Source organism: Hemibagrus wyckioides, linkage group LG12 (assembly GCF_019097595.1).
Source record: "Hemibagrus wyckioides isolate EC202008001 linkage group LG12, SWU_Hwy_1.0, whole genome shotgun sequence".
Taxonomy (NCBI): Eukaryota; Metazoa; Chordata; class Actinopteri; order Siluriformes; family Bagridae; genus Hemibagrus; species Hemibagrus wyckioides.
The window spans coordinates 14696050-14711050 of record NC_080721.1 but is presented as its reverse complement, the minus strand read 5'-3'; the positions used below and the strand labels follow the sequence as shown (position 1 = coordinate 14711050).

At 42.7% G+C, this 15001-nt stretch overlaps 1 protein-coding gene across 2 annotated transcripts in view; it reads left to right on the top strand.

Annotated features, from left to right (window-relative positions):
• The window catches only part of LOC131362777 (protein shisa-6-like), a 94506-nt gene that overhangs the window by 15360 nt on the left and 64145 nt on the right, over positions 1 to 15001 (top strand). For both annotated transcript variants that reach the window (XM_058405048.1, XM_058405047.1), the window contains exon 2: positions 12919 to 13073. In XM_058405048.1, the coding sequence (XP_058261031.1) occupies positions 12919 to 13073 (155 nt within the window). The remainder of the gene's footprint in view (positions 1 to 12918; positions 13074 to 15001) is intronic.

The window sequence follows — 15001 nt, the reverse complement described above, 5'->3', positions numbered from 1 at the left end:
TGAGTGTATGAGTGTATCAGTGTATGTGTGTATGAGTGTATGAGTGTATGTGTGTATGTGTGTACGTGTGTATGTGTGTATCAGTGTATGTGTGTATCAGTGTATGTGTGTATGAGTGTATCAGTGTATGTGTGTATGAGTGTATGTGTGTATGAGTGTATCAGTGTATGTGTGTATGTGTGTATGTGTGTATCAGTGTATGAGTGTATGTGTGTATGAGTGTATGTGTGTATGTGTGTATGTGTGTATCAGTGTATGTGTGTATGTGTGTATGAGTGTATGTGTGTATGTGTGTATGAGTGTATGTGTGTATGTGTGTATGTGTGTATCAGTGTATGTGTGTATGAGTGTATGTGTGTATGTGTGTATCAGTGGATGTGTGTATGTGTGTATCAGTGTATGAGTGTATGTGTGTATCAGTGTATGAGTGTATGTGTGTATGTGTGTACGTGTGTATCAGTGTATGTGTGTATGTGTATGAGTGTATCAGTGTATGTGTGTATGAGTGTATCAGTGTATGTGTGTATGAGTGTATGTGTGTATGTGTGTATGTGTGTATGTGTGTATGAGTGTGTGTGTGTATGTGTGTATGTGTGTATGAGTGTATGTGTGTATGAGTGTATGTGTGTATGAGTGTATGTGTGTATGAGTGTATGTGTGTATGTGTGTATCAGTGTATGTGTGTATGAGTGTATGTGTGTATGAGTGTATGTGTGTATGAGTGTATGTGTGTATGTGTGTATCAGTGTATGTGTGTATGAGTGTATGTGTGTATGAGTGTATGAGTGTATGTGTGTATGTGTGTATGTGTGTATGAGTCTATCAGTGTATGTGTGTATCAGTGTATGTGTGTATGTGTGTATCAGTGTATGTGTGTATGTGTGTATCAGTGTATGTGTGTATGTGTGTGAGTGTATGTGTGTATGTGTGTATCAGTGTATGTGTGTATGTGTGTATCAGTGTATCAGTGTATGTGTGTATGTGTGTATCAGTGTATGTGTGTGATTGTATGTGTGTATGTGTGTATCAGTGTATCAGTGTATCAGTGTATGTGTGTATGTGTGTATGAGTGTATGTGTCTATGTGTGTATGTGTGTATCAGTGTATGTGTCTATGTGTGTATCAGTGTATCAGTGTATGTGTGTATGTGTGTATCAGTGTATCAGTGTATGTGTGTATCAGTGTATCAGTGTATGTGTGTATCAGTGTATGTGTCTATGTGTGTATCAGTGTATCAGTGTATGTGTGTATCAGTGTATGTGTCTATGTGTGTATCAGTGTATCAGTGTATGTGTGTATGTGTGTGAGTGTATGTGTGTGTGTGTGTATCAGTGTATGTGTGTATGTGTGTATCAGTGTATGTGTGTGTGTGTGTATCAGTGTATCAGTGTATGTGTGTATGTGTATATGTGTGTATCAGTGTATGTGTGTATGTGTGTATGTGTGTATCAGTGTATGTGTGTATGTGTGTATGTGTGTATGTGTGTATGTGTGTATCAGTGTATGTGTGTATGTGTGTATGTGTGTATGAGTGTATGTGTGTATCAGTGTATGTGTGTATGTGTGTATGAGTGTATGTGTGTATCAGTGTATGTGTGTATGTGTGTATGAGTGTATGTGTGTATCAGTGTATGTGTGTATGTGTGTATGAGTGTATGAGTGTATGTGTGTATCAGTGTATGTGTGTATGAGTGTATGTGTGTATCAGTGTATGTGTGTATGTGTGTATGAGTGTATGTGTGTATCAGTGTATGTGTGTATGTGTGTATGTGTGTATGAGTGTATGAGTGTATGAGTGTATGTGTGTATGTGTGTATGTGTGTATGAGTGTATGTGTGTATGAGTGTATGTTTGTATCAGTGTATGTGTGTATGAGTGTATGTGTGTATGTGTGTATGAGTGTATGTTTGTATCAGTGTATGTGTGTATGTGTGTATGAGTGTATGTGTATCAGTGTATGTGTGTATGAATGTATGTAGTTGTAGTTGTGTGACTATATAAACATCAGACTGCTTCTGTTCTTCACTATACTGCAGTAAACCCTGTGCCCCAGACTCCAGTTATTTTTCCTCATCTCTGAATCTTACATCAGAGGCGGTGAAATTCGTCTCACGTCTCCTGGTGATGAAATAATCGTGACTTTGCGCCCTGTAAGATTGTCCTCGTCCCACTTTGATGACCTGCGCCTCTTCTCCTCAGCCAGACGAGTGTGTCTTTGTTTAAATATTGATAGAGCCTCTTCTTTTTCACACACACCTGCCGGAGAGACCGAGGAGAAAGACGACAGCTGGAAGAAGACGAAGGAGAAACACGGACTCTTTAGGAGATCATTTATATACTGATTCTGTTATTTAAAGACAAACGGATCATTATTTTAAAAAAAAAAGATTTTTGTCTCTGGAGGTGTGGGGTCATGTAAAATGTTCAGTGGGACTGAAACACCAGAGGGTTTAGTGGACAGTGCTAATGTTGAGCTAAAAAAAAGATAATAAGAGAGGAATGTTAAATTGACCGTCTCTCAGGATTTTAATTCCAGTGTCAGAGAGCAGTTAAGGTCCGTTCAGTTATCTCTGTACAGTCAAAGATAACTGTCACTGCTACTGAGATATAAAGAAAAATAATGACATTTCCGATGGATGGATGGATGGATGGATTTCTGGATAAAAGGAGCATGAAGAAAAGTGATAAACAGATAGATAGAGGGATTAGGTGAAGGGGAAAATGATGAGAAACTAGGAAATAGCACAGATGTACTTGTGACCTTGAGACAGAAAGATGGCAACAGGATCTTATTGATCAGTTCTCCAACCCTGTCCACACACACACACACACACACACAAAACTGTTCTCAAGCCGTGATGCAGAAAATAACAGGTTTGTCTATTAAAATCTTTTTGAAATAAACGAAATTGAAAAATTTGTGGAGAGTCTGGTTACGAATGCACAGTGTGAGTAAGACCGAGGGTCATGTCCTTCAGATGGACAGATGGATGTGTTTTGAGATGGACAGATGGGTTTGTCTGATTGAGAAGAATGAAGTGTGTGTCTTTATGCGTGTCTGAGACAGATGGGCGTGTTTGAATTGGGCGGATGTGTGGGTCTGAGTTGGACAGATGGGCGTATCTGAGCTGAAGAGATGAGCGTGTCTGAGCTGGACAGATGGGTGTGTCTGAGCTGAACAGATGGGCGTGTCTGAGCTGAAGAGATGAGCGTGTCTGAGCTGGACAGATGGGTGTGTCTGAGCTGAACAGATGGGCATGTCTGAGCTGAAGAGATGAGCGTGTCTGAGCTGGACAGATGGGTGTGTCTGAGCTGAAGAGATGGGCATGTCTGAGCTGGACAGATGGGTGTGTCTGAGCTGAACAGATGGGTGTGTCTGAGCTGAAGAGATGGGCATGTCTGAGCTGGACAGATGGGTGTGTCTGTGCTGAACAGATGGGCGTGTCTGAGCTGAAGAGATGGGCATGTCTGAGCTGGACAGATGGGCGTGTCTGTGCTGAACAGATGGGCGTGTCTGAGCTGAAGAGATGGGCGTGTCTGAGCTGAAGAGATGGGCATGTCTGAGCTGGACAGATGGGCGTGTCTGTGCTGAACAGATGGGCGTGTCTGTGCTGAACAGATGGGCGTGTCTGTGCTGGACAGATGGGTGTGTCTGTGCTGGACAGATGGGCGTGTCTGAGCTGGACAGATGGGCGTGTCTGAGCTGAAGAGATGGGCATGTCTGAGCTGGACAGATGGGCGTGTCTGAGAGTGAGATAAATCCAGATCCTTCACTAATAGAAATAAAGGTGATGTCAGACTCAGGGGCGTGTCCACGCAGCCAGAATATAAACACTGAACCCGTCACGTCTCTATATTCCTGACGGTTACACCTCAGATAAACTCCAGCTTTATACATTTATTTCATTATTTCTTTCTCACATTTCCAATTACTGGTCTGAATTTAAAGTTCACCTTAAAAGCACGCACTCTTCTCTCCATCAACTTCATAAACAAACAGCATGCAAATGCTGCCTCACTCGCCTCGCCTCGCCCTCATTATTGGGTGGCATTTGCCAAATGCCAGTCTTGTGTTTAGCGTCCTTTGTAATGAAGTGGGCGAGTGGTGTGAAATGACGGACTGCATTATAGTGTGTCACCTCAGCAGGGGTTGCTCTCACATTTCTCCATCGATCGCCTACATCTCTCTCTCTCACATGAACACAGGAAGGGCAGGAGCCTGCTGTTGCTCCACAAATGATGTCAACGTCATTTCATTTCTTTTATTTCTTTCTTAAACAGCTTTACTGGGGGCAACTCTTTCATGTCATCTTTCACATTAGATTTTTTTAGTGAATGTTTCTTTTCTTTAGCACAAGACCACTCCATTTAATCTTATTATATATGTCTCTATACCGCGTAAGGAGAGCAAATCCACTCACTCAGCAGAAAAGGCTATAATAATGTCTCGGGTGTCTTCATTTAGAATGCTGTCAGGAAGAAAATAAGCTCCACAGGTCCATTTCTGTTCCCTGATGTACCCACGGTGGACCTGGAGATCCAATTATATATCTTAAATCAATTTTAAATGTATTCTTCATTCACTTTACCTGATAGCAGGAACACAAAAACGCTCCCTCGAGGAATCCAGAGCAGCGAGTCTAAAATCTGCCACTTAAACACTTTTAGTTCATCAACAAAAGGATTTTGGAAAGTAACTTGTTTTTTCTGAACACAGCAGTGATGTTCAGGTCAGATGACCTCACCTCACTGACTGACAGACACTTCTGTCTCCATCAAGGCTTCATTATTTCTTATTTCTGAGACGTTCTCCAGCCTTCATGGTTATATTACTGGTCGCTTGCTCAAACTCTTGGCATCATGCATGACTCATGCTGAGAGTGGAGATGAAAAGACAAAGTCTGATGATGGGATTCTGAGCGATTATTCAACGTTAGTGCTTAGTCATAAGACAGGCACATTGTGGATTACTTGTTATACAACCGTTGCCATCATAAACTTTCAGAATCATAGACTGTTAGCATGGTGCCTAAATGTGACACTTGAAAGTCTCTAAAGGTGCTTTAGATGAAGCACCGGTTCTCATGCAGGGGTGGTGACATTTGTAGGGGTGGTGACATGTGAGGGTGGTGGCATGTAGGGGTGGTGACATGTAGGGGAGGTGGCATGTAGGGGTGGTGACATGTAGGGGTGGTGGCATGTAGGGGTGGTGACATGTAGGGGAGGTGGCATGTAGGGGTGGTGACATGTAGTGGTGGTGACATGTAGTGGTGGTGACATGTAGGGCTGGTGGCATGTAGGGGTGGTGGCATGTAGGGGTGGTGGCATGTAGGGGTGGTGACATGTAGTGGTGGTGACATGTAGTGGTGGTGACATGTAGGGCTGGTGGCATGTAGGGCTGGTGGCATGTAGGGGTGGTGACATGTGGGGGTGGTGACATGTAGGGGTGGTGACATTTGTAGGGGTGGTGACATGTGAGGGTGGTGGCGTGTAGTGGTGGTGACATGTAGAGCTGGTGGCATGTAGGGGTGGTGACATGAGGGGGTGGTGACATGTGGGGGTGGTGACATGTAGGGGTGGTGGCATGTAGGGGTGGTGATGTGTGGGGGTGGTAACATTTGGGTGTGGAGACATGTGGGGGTGGTGACATGTGGGGGGCCGTATGTGGGTGTGGAGACATGGGGGTGTTGATGTGAGGGTTGTTTGATTTACAGATCTGGTTATGAGATCTCATTCTTTTTACACATTCTATATGTTGGTGTTTCTTGGTGTTTGGTGGTGAGTGTTAGTGAGTGTTGGTAAATGTTGGTGTTTGGTGGTGAGTGTTGGTGTTTCTTGGTGAGTGTTGTTGTTTGGTGGTGAGTGTTGTTGTTTGGTGGTGAGTGTTGGTGTTTGGTGGTGAGTGTTGGTGTTTCTTGGTGAGTGTTGTTGTTTGGTGGTGAGTGTTGTTGTTTGGTGGTGAGTGTTGGTGTTTCTTGGTGAGTGTTGTTTGGTGGTGAGTGTTGTTTGGTGGTGAGTGTTGGTGTTTCTTGGTGAGTGTTGGTGTTTGGTGGTGAGTGTTGGTGTTTGGTGGTGAGTGTTGGTGTTTCTTGGTGAGTGTTGGTGTTTGGTGGTGAGTGTTGGTGTTTCTTGGTGAGTGTTGTTGTTTGGTGGTGAGTGTTGGTGTTTCTTGGTGAGTGTTGTTGTTTGGTGGTGAGTGTTGGTGTTTGGTGGTGAGTGTTGGTGTTTCTTGGTGAGTGTTGTTTGGTGGTGAGTGTTGTTTGGTGGTGAGTGTTGGTGTTTCTTGGTGAGTGTTGGTGTTTGGTGGTGAGTGTTGGTGTTTCTTGGTGAGTGTTGTTGTTTGGTGGTGAGTGTTGGTGTTTCTTGGTGAGTGTTGTTGTTTGGTGGTGAGTGTTGGTGTTTGGTGGTGAGTGTTGGTGTTTCTTGGTGAGTGTTGTTTGGTGGTGAGTGTTGTTTGGTGGTGAGTGTTGGTGTTTCTTGGTGAGTGTTGGTGTTTGGTGGTGAGTGTTGGTGTTTCTTGGTGAGTGTTGGTGTTTGGTGGTGAGTGTTGGTGTTTCTTGGTGAGTGTTGTTGTTTGGTGGTGAGTGTTGGTGTTTCTTGGTGAGTGTTGTTGTTTGGTGGTGAGTGTTGTTGTTTGGTGGTGAGTGTTGGTGTTTCTTGGTGAGTGTTGTTGTTTGGTGGTGAGTGTTGGTGTTTCTTGGTGAGTGTTGGTGTTTCTTGGTGAGTGTTGGTGTTTCTTGGTGAGTGTTGTTGTTTGGTGGTGAGTGTTGTTGTTTGGTGGTGAGTGTTGGTGTTTCTTGGTGAGTGTTGGTGTTTGGTGGTGAGTGTTGTTGTTTGGTGGTGAGTGTTGGTGTTTCTTGGTGAGTGTTGGTGTTTGGTGGTGAGTGTTGGTGTTTCTTGGTGAGTGTTGGTGTTTGGTGGTGAGTGTTGTTGTTTGGTGGTGAGTGTTGGTGTTTCTTGGTGAGTATTGTTGTTTGGTGGTGAGTGTTGTTGTTTGGTGGTGAGTGTTGGTGTTTCTTGGTGAGTGTTGGTGTTTCTTGGTGAGTGTTGGTGTTTGGTGGTGAGTGTTGGTGTTTCTTGGTGAGTGTTGGTGTTTGGTGGTGAGTGTTGGTGTTTCTTGGTGAGTGTTGGTGTTTCTTGGTGAGTGTTGGTGTTTCTTGGTGAGTGTTGTTGTTTGGTGGTGAGTGTTGTTTGGTGGTGAGTGTTGGTGTTTCTTGGTGAGTGTTGGTGTTTGGTGGTGAGTGTTGTTGTTTGGTGGTGAGTGTTGGTGTTTCTTGGTGAGTGTTGGTGTTTGGTGGTGAGTGTTGGTGTTTCTTGGTGAGTATTGTTGTTTGGTGGTGAGTGTTGTTGTTTGGTGGTGAGTGTTGGTGTTTCTTGGTGAGTGTTGGTGTTTCTTGGTGAGTATTGTTGTTTGGTGGTGAGTGTTGTTGTTTGGTGGTGAGTGTTGTTGTTTGGTGGTGAGTGTTGGTGTTTCTTGGTGAGTATTGTTGTTTGGTGGTGAGTGGTGTTGTTTGGTGGTGAGTGTTGGTGTTTCTTGGTGAGTGTTGGTGTTTCTTGGTGAGTGTTGGTGTTTGGTGGTGAGTGTTGGTGTTTCTTGGTGAGTGTTGGTGTTTGGTGGTGAGTGTTGGTGTTTCTTGGTGAGTGTTGGTGTTTCTTGGTGAGTGTTGGTGTTTCTTGGTGAGCGTTGTTTGGTGGTGAGTGTTGTTGTTTGGTGGTGAGTGTTGGTGTTTCTTGGTGAGTGTTGGTGTTTGGTGGTGAGTGTTGTTGTTTGGTGGTGAGTGTTGGTGTTTCTTGGTGAGTGTTGGTGTTTGGTGGTGAGTGTTGGTGTTTCTTGGTGAGTGTTGGTGTTTGGTGGTGAGTGTTGGTGTTTCTTGGTGAGTATTGTTGTTTGGTGGTGAGTGTTGTTGTTTGGTGGTGAGTGTTGGTGTTTCTTGGTGAGTGTTGGTGTTTGGTGGTGAGTGTTGGTGTTTCTTGGTGAGTGTTGGTGTTTGGTGGTGAGTGTTGTTGTTTGGTGGTGAGTGTTGGTGTTTCTTGGTGAGTGTTGGTGTTTGGTGGTGAGTGTTGGTGTTTCTTGGTGAGTGTTGTTGTTTGGTGGTGAGTGTTGTTTGGTGGTGAGTGTTGGTGTTTCTTGGTGAGTGTTGTTGTTTGGTGGTGAGTGTTGGTGTTTCTTGGTGAGTGTTGGTGTTTGGTGGTGAGTGTTGTTGTTTGGTGGTGAGTGTTGGTGTTTCTTGGTGAGTGTTGGTGTTTGGTGGTGAGTGTTGGTGTTTCTTGGTGAGTGTTGGTGTTTGGTGGTGAGTGTTGGTGTTTCTTGGTGAGTGTTGTTGTTTGGTGGTGAGTGTTGTTTGGTGGTGAGTGTTGGTGTTTCTTGGTGAGTGTTGGTGTTTGGTGGTGAGTGTTGTTGTTTGGTGGTGAGTGTTGGTGTTTGGTGGTGAGTGTTGTTGTTTGGTGGTGAGTGTTGGTGTTTCTTGGTGAGTGTTGTTGTTTGGTGGTGAGTGTTGTTTGGTGGTGAGTGTTGGTGTTTGGTGGTGAGTGTTGTTGTTTGGTGGTGAGTGTTGGTGTTTCTTGGTGAGTGTTGTTTGGTGGTGAGTGTTGTTTGGTGGTGAGTGTTGGTGTTTGGTGGTGAGTGTTGGTGTTTGGTGGTGAGTGTTGGTGTTTCTTGGTGAGTGTTGTTGTTTGGTGGTGAGTGTTGTTGTTTGGTGGTGAGTGTTGGTGTTTGGTGGTGAGTGTTGGTGTTTGGTGGTGAGTGTTGGTGTTTCTTGGTGAGTGTTGTTGTTTGGTGGTGAGTGTTGTTGTTTGGTGGTGAGTGTTGGTGTTTGGTGGTGAGTGTTGGTGTTTGGTGGTGAGTGTTGGTGTTTGGTGGTGAGTGTTGGTGTTTGGTGGTGAGTGTTGGTGTTCCTTGCTATTTCTTAGTTGTTTGTTAGTGAATGGTGGTGAGTGTTGTTTGGTGGTGAATGTTGGTGTTTCCTGGTGATTGACAGTGTTTTTTGGTGAATGTCAAATTCAAATTTTATTTGTGTGTTCATTAATGTGTGTTTATTAATGTGTGTTCATTAATGTGTGTTTATTAATGTGTTTATTAATGTGTGTTTATTAATGTGTGTTCATTAATGTGTGTTTATTAATGTGTGTTCATTAATGTGTGTTCATTAATGTGTGTTTATTAATGTGTGTTCATTAATGTGTGTTCGTTAATGTGTGTTCGTTAATGTGTGTTCGTTAATGTGTGTTCATTAATGTGTGTTTATTAATGTGTGTTTATTAATGTGTGTTCGTTAATGTGTGTTCATTAATGTGTGTTTATTAATGTGTGTTCATTAATGTGTGTTCGTTAATGTGTGTTCGTTAATGTGTGTTCGTTAATGTGTGTTCATTAATGTGTGTTCATTAATGTGTGTTTATTAATGTGTGTTCGTTAATGTGTGTTCGTTAATGTGTGTTCGTTAATGTGTGTTCGTTAATGTGTGTTTATTAATGTGTGTTCGTTAATGTGTGTTCATTAATGTGTGTTCGTTAATGTGAGTTCGTTAATGTGTGTTCGTTAATGTGTGTTCGTTAATGTGTGTTCATTAATGTGTGTTTATTAATGTGTGTTTATTAATGTGTGTTCGTTAATGTGTGTTCGTTAATGTGTGTTCATTAATGTGTGTTCGTTAATGTGTGTTCGTTAATGTGTGTTCATTAATGTGTGTTCATTAATGTGTGTTTATTAATGTGTGTTCGTTAATGTGTGTTCGTTAATGTGTGTTCGTTAATGTGTGTTCGTTAATGTGTGTTCATTAATGTGTGTTTATTAATGTGTGTTCATTAATGTGTGTTCGTTAATGTGTGTTCGTTAATGTGTGTTCGTTAATGTGTGTTCATTAATGTGTGTTTATTAATGTGTGTTTATTAATGTGTGTTCGTTAATGTGTGTTCATTAATGTGTGTTCATTAATGTGTGTTTATTAATGTGTGTTCATTAATGTGTGTTCGTTAATGTGTGTTCGTTAATGTGTGTTCGTTAATGTGTGTTCATTAATGTGTGTTTATTAATGTGTGTTTATTAATGTGTGTTCGTTAATGTGTGTTCATTAATGTGTGTTTATTAATGTGTGTTCGTTAATGTGTGTTCGTTAATGTGTGTTCGTTAATGTGTGTTCGTTAATGTGTGTTCATTAATGTGTGTTCATTAATGTGTGTTTATTAATGTGTGTTCGTTAATGTGTGTTCGTTAATGTGTGTTTATTAATGTGTGTTCGTTAATGTGTGTTCATTAATGTGTGTTCGTTAATGTGAGTTCGTTAATGTGTGTTCGTTAATGTGTGTTCGTTAATGTGTGTTCATTAATGTGTGTTTATTAATGTGTGTTTATTAATGTGTGTTCGTTAATGTGTGTTCGTTAATGTGTGTTCATTAATGTGTGTTCATTAATGTGTGTTCATTAATGTGTGTTTATTAATGTTGATGTGACTTTTGGTGTCTATGTTTTTTTGGCCAGTATTGAAGTTTGACTGAGAAGGGTAATGCTTGATGAAGAAACATGGTGTTTCTAGCTGTTTGTTGTTTGTTCTTGTTAAATGGAGGTCAGTGTTTAACTGCTCCTCCTGCCTGGGTGGAGAACCATAAGTACAAGAGATGGAAAGAGTTTGGTGTGTTTCAGCCTGGATAAGTGTGTGAATGTGGTGTTTGTGTTGTACACATTAGGAGTTAGGAGGACCATCTCTCAGTTCTCAGCTCCTCCACGTGTTCTTCATTATGATACTCACTCCTGAGAAGAACACCATACAGAAAATAATCAAATCAAATGAAATAAAGCTCTGTCAGAAAGAACTCAGGGGATTCCTTAAGATTCAGTTCCAGTCTCTGAACCCAGCGCAGGTTTCTGAGGGCACCTGAGAGGGTTGTGGATCTGTTTTTGTGCCCTGAAGTGACACGTGATAACTTTAACGGCGACCTCTGGAGCTTCAGGAAGTTTGAACGAAAACAACTTTCTTTTTTTTTTAAAAAAAAATAATACTTTTTCATTTAGGCAACCTGGCAGGAAAAGTCTGAGTATCTGAGTCCCACAGAGCTGGAGTCTGTGTGAAGCTAAAGGCAGAAAAGTGGAGTTTTCTCTCTCTCTCTCTCTCTCTCTCTCTCTCTCTCTCTCTCTCTCTTAATCTCTCTTGTTCACTTTCTCTCGCACTCTTTCGGCCAACTGGGCCACAGAAAACCAGGTCGCTTACATGGGAGCAGAACTTCTGTTAAAAAAGGCCTCCTCCTGGAAGGGGAAAACTATTAATATATTGTCCCAAAGTCTCTCTCTCTCTCTCTCTCTCTCTCTCTTTCTCTCTCTCTCTCTCTCTCTCTCTCTGACTTTGACACACTTAAGACACCATTTCAGGCTCCTCTTGCACAGCCAAAATGGCCTCCTCCTTGGGCGATGCACGTGCTCTCTCATCTGAAGTTCTAGCCTCAGAGGGCTACAGTAGGAGATCACGGCTGCAGATCTGTACAGGAAAAACTTTGCAAAGGCGAGCAGAAAGTTATCCTGAATTACCGTTGAAGACTGATCTCTTCTCCACAACGACTCTTTTGTTAGTCTCGGAGGTGAAAGCTCTTGAAGGTTGAAAGTCCTGCTTTGAGCAGAAAGGCGGGATGAAGTCTTCAGTAAGCGTGTGTAGACTAGCGGACCGGTCATTGCGGTATCGTGTCATGTATTGTCATCTGATCAGGAACGATGCTGTGATCGTTTAGTTATGTCTCACTCAGACATCACACAATCCTCTCTGCTTTACTCAGAGTTTGGACCAAAGCCCAGTTTTGGATCGCATTGATTGCTGGATCCACAAAGAGCTTCTTTATATAACGTGAAGGTCATTTTCTTTACTGAATTCTCACCGAGTTAAACGCTCTGAACTCTGGTTAGCTGCTGAAGTCTTGGATCTTAATCAATAAACCATAGGAGTGGAGCTGCTGGGAATCAGGGAGATCAGTTGTTTTGATGTTTCTTTACTTGGTGACCTTCTCGGCTGTGCTGTTTGGTGACCTCTGCTTTAGGAGACTGAGCACAGACCTCAGATTACATGCTAATATTCCATGCTACGTTGCTGGAGCTGAAAAAAGTGTCCAAACCAGGTCACCCAGTTTTCTCTCCATTTTTGTCTTTTCTAAGCCACCAAAATTGTTTCATAAGCGAGGATGGAGTGTGTGTGTGTGTGTGTGTGAGTGAGCGTGTGAGTGTGTATGTCCCCCGAGCCTGGGTTACTGTAGTGTGGTGTGTGGTGTGTTGTTGTGTAGTGTGTGTGTTTTGGAGTGTGTATGTGTTTGTATGTGTGAGTGTGTGTGAGCGTTTGTGTGTGAGTGTGTGTGTAAGAGCACTGATGAGCGGAGTGTGTTTGTGAAAGTTGTATCTGAGGGACATGTAACCTGTAACCTGATTCACACTGACTGCCTGGAGTGTGTGTGTGTGTATGTACATAGCTAGGTATGTTTCCACCACTTCCCCCTTTTGTTCTCTTGATTATCTTATTTGCTTAGTTTTCGTTTTATAATTTTATGTGTTATTAATTAATGAATCTATTAATTAGTAGTTCTGAACCTTGGAGTGTCTGTTGTACTGATAGTGTGTGTGTGTGTGTGTGTGTAAATAGCTATAGGCATATTTCCACCACTTTCCCATTTTTTCCTCTTCATTCTCTTATTTGCTTATTCTTCTCTTTATTCTTCTCTGTGTTATTTAACTATAAAATGCTGTTCTGGAACCTGTTCCTTAACCACAGTTCTTCAACTCTGTAGCTTTGTAGAACCTTGGAGATGTGTCTGTCTTATTGGTTAGATAGAGAGAGAGTGTGTGAGTATATGTGTGTGTGTGTGTGTGTGTGTGTGTGAGTCTCTCGGTATGTGTTTATCTTGAGCAAACATCTCCAGAACGTTCATTTCTCTTTGTTCCTGGTTCAGGGCTCTAGCGGACATCCTGAGGCAGCAGGGTCCTGTGGCTTCCTCGCATTACGAGCAGGAGAACATGGCCACCATCGACGGCTCACCGAAGGACAGCACACCTGTACGCAGCAACAAGAACCACTACACACCTGTACACAACAAAAACAACCACGGTGAGGACGTGTGTGTGTGTGTGTGTGTGTGTGTATGTGTTGACTTACTGTAAAAGTCCTGCTACATAACTATGGAGTGAGATTTTTTATTTTAAAAGAGGATTAAGACACTGAGGTGTGATGGTGAAGGAAAGCAGAGTTGATTCATTTTCCTGAATTGTCCTGTATTTTTTATGATTCCTCTTCTAGAACAGCTCATGGTTGTGAGGAGCATCTGTATATTTATTAAAGAATGACACATCTGGTTTTTACTGGTTTATAGTAAGGTCTGTGATGTGTTCTGATTTACGTTATAGCAGCTATAAACATCCATCACTAGCCTCTGTTTTTCTCTCCTGAAGTTAATAAGACAGAAGAAATCCTAACTGGTGATGTTAGAGTGTGTACTGTCCTGAAGAACCTTAACATGGAGCTCTGACTGGTACAAAGCTCTGTTCTAGAGAATTCATCAACACCTTCTGACCAATCAGAGTCCAGAACTCTAACTGCTGTGGTTCAGCCAGCGCTAGCAGTAACTAGCTAATCAAACATTATGGTATGTGATTGAGGCAAATGAATACCGCGTGATCAGTACGTCCTGATCTGCTGAACCGGAGCACTGACCTGAGGTCTGTCTGCTCAGGAGTCAGAGACACACACATTAATGACATTATATCACAGCTGAGGACATGGGGTCTGTTAATCCAGTGCCTCTGATATAGCAGGAGTTCCTGTGTCTTGCTTTGCTTCTGCAAACTCAGCAGATAGTCCTGTTTTACAAACTCGTACTGCAGGAGTGTGTGTATGTGTGTGTGTGTGTGTGTCCAAGCTGATTCTGTCTTCAGGGAAGCAGAGGGCTGCTGAGTGTCCTGCTGCATTGTCCCAGTTTCTGCTGTCCTGTGTCACAGACCCGATTAGTGTACAGGTGTTGAGAGTGTTTAGTGTACAGGTGTTGAGAGTGTTTAGTGTACAGGTGTTAAGGGTGTTTAGTGTACAGGTGTTGAGAGTGTTTAGTGTACAGGTGTTGAGAGTGTTTAGTGTACAGGTGTTGAGAGTGTTTAGTGTACAGGTGTTGAGGGTGTTTAGTGTACAGGTGGTGAGAGTGTTTAGTGTACAGGTGGTGAGAGTGTTTAGTGTACAGGTGGTGAGAGTGTTTAGTGTACAGGTGTTGAGAGTGTTTAGTGTACAGGTGGTGAGAGTGTTTAGTGTACAGGTGGTGAGAGTGTTTAGTGTACAGGTGGTGAGAGTGTTTAGTGTACAGGTGGTGAGAGTGTTTAGTGTACAGGTGTTGAGGGTGTTTAGTGTACAGGTGTTGAGAGTGTTTAGTGTACAGGTGGTGAGAGTGTTTAGTGTACAGGTGGTGAGAGTGTTTAGTGTACAGGTGTTGAGAGTGTTTAGTGTACAGGTGGTGAGAGTGTTTAGTGTACAGGTGGTGAGAGTGTTTAGTGTACAGGTGTTGAGGGTGTTTAGTGTACAGGTGTTGAGAGTGTTTAGTGTACAGGTGTTGAGGGTGTTTAGTGTACAGGTGTTGAGGGTGTTTAGTGTACAGGTGTTGAGGGTGTTTAGTGTACAGGTGGTGAGAGTGTTTAGTGTACAGGTGTTGAGGGTGTTTAGTGTACAGGTGTTGAGGGTGTTTAGTGTACAGGTGGTGAGAGTGTTTAGTGTACAGGTGGTGAGAGTGTTTAGTGTACAGGTGTTGAGAGTGTTTAGTGTACAGGTGGTGAGAGTGTTTAGTGTACAGGTGTTGAGAGTGTTTAGTGTACAGGTGGTGAGAGTGTTTAGTGTACAGGTGTTGAGGGTGTTTAGTGTACAGGTGGTGAGAGTGTTTAGTGTACAGGTGTTGAGAGTGTTTAGTGTACAGGTGTTGAGAGTGTTTAGTGTACAGGTGTTGAGAGTGTTTAGTGTACAGGTGTTGAGGGTGTTTAGTGTACAGGTGTTGAGGGTGTTTA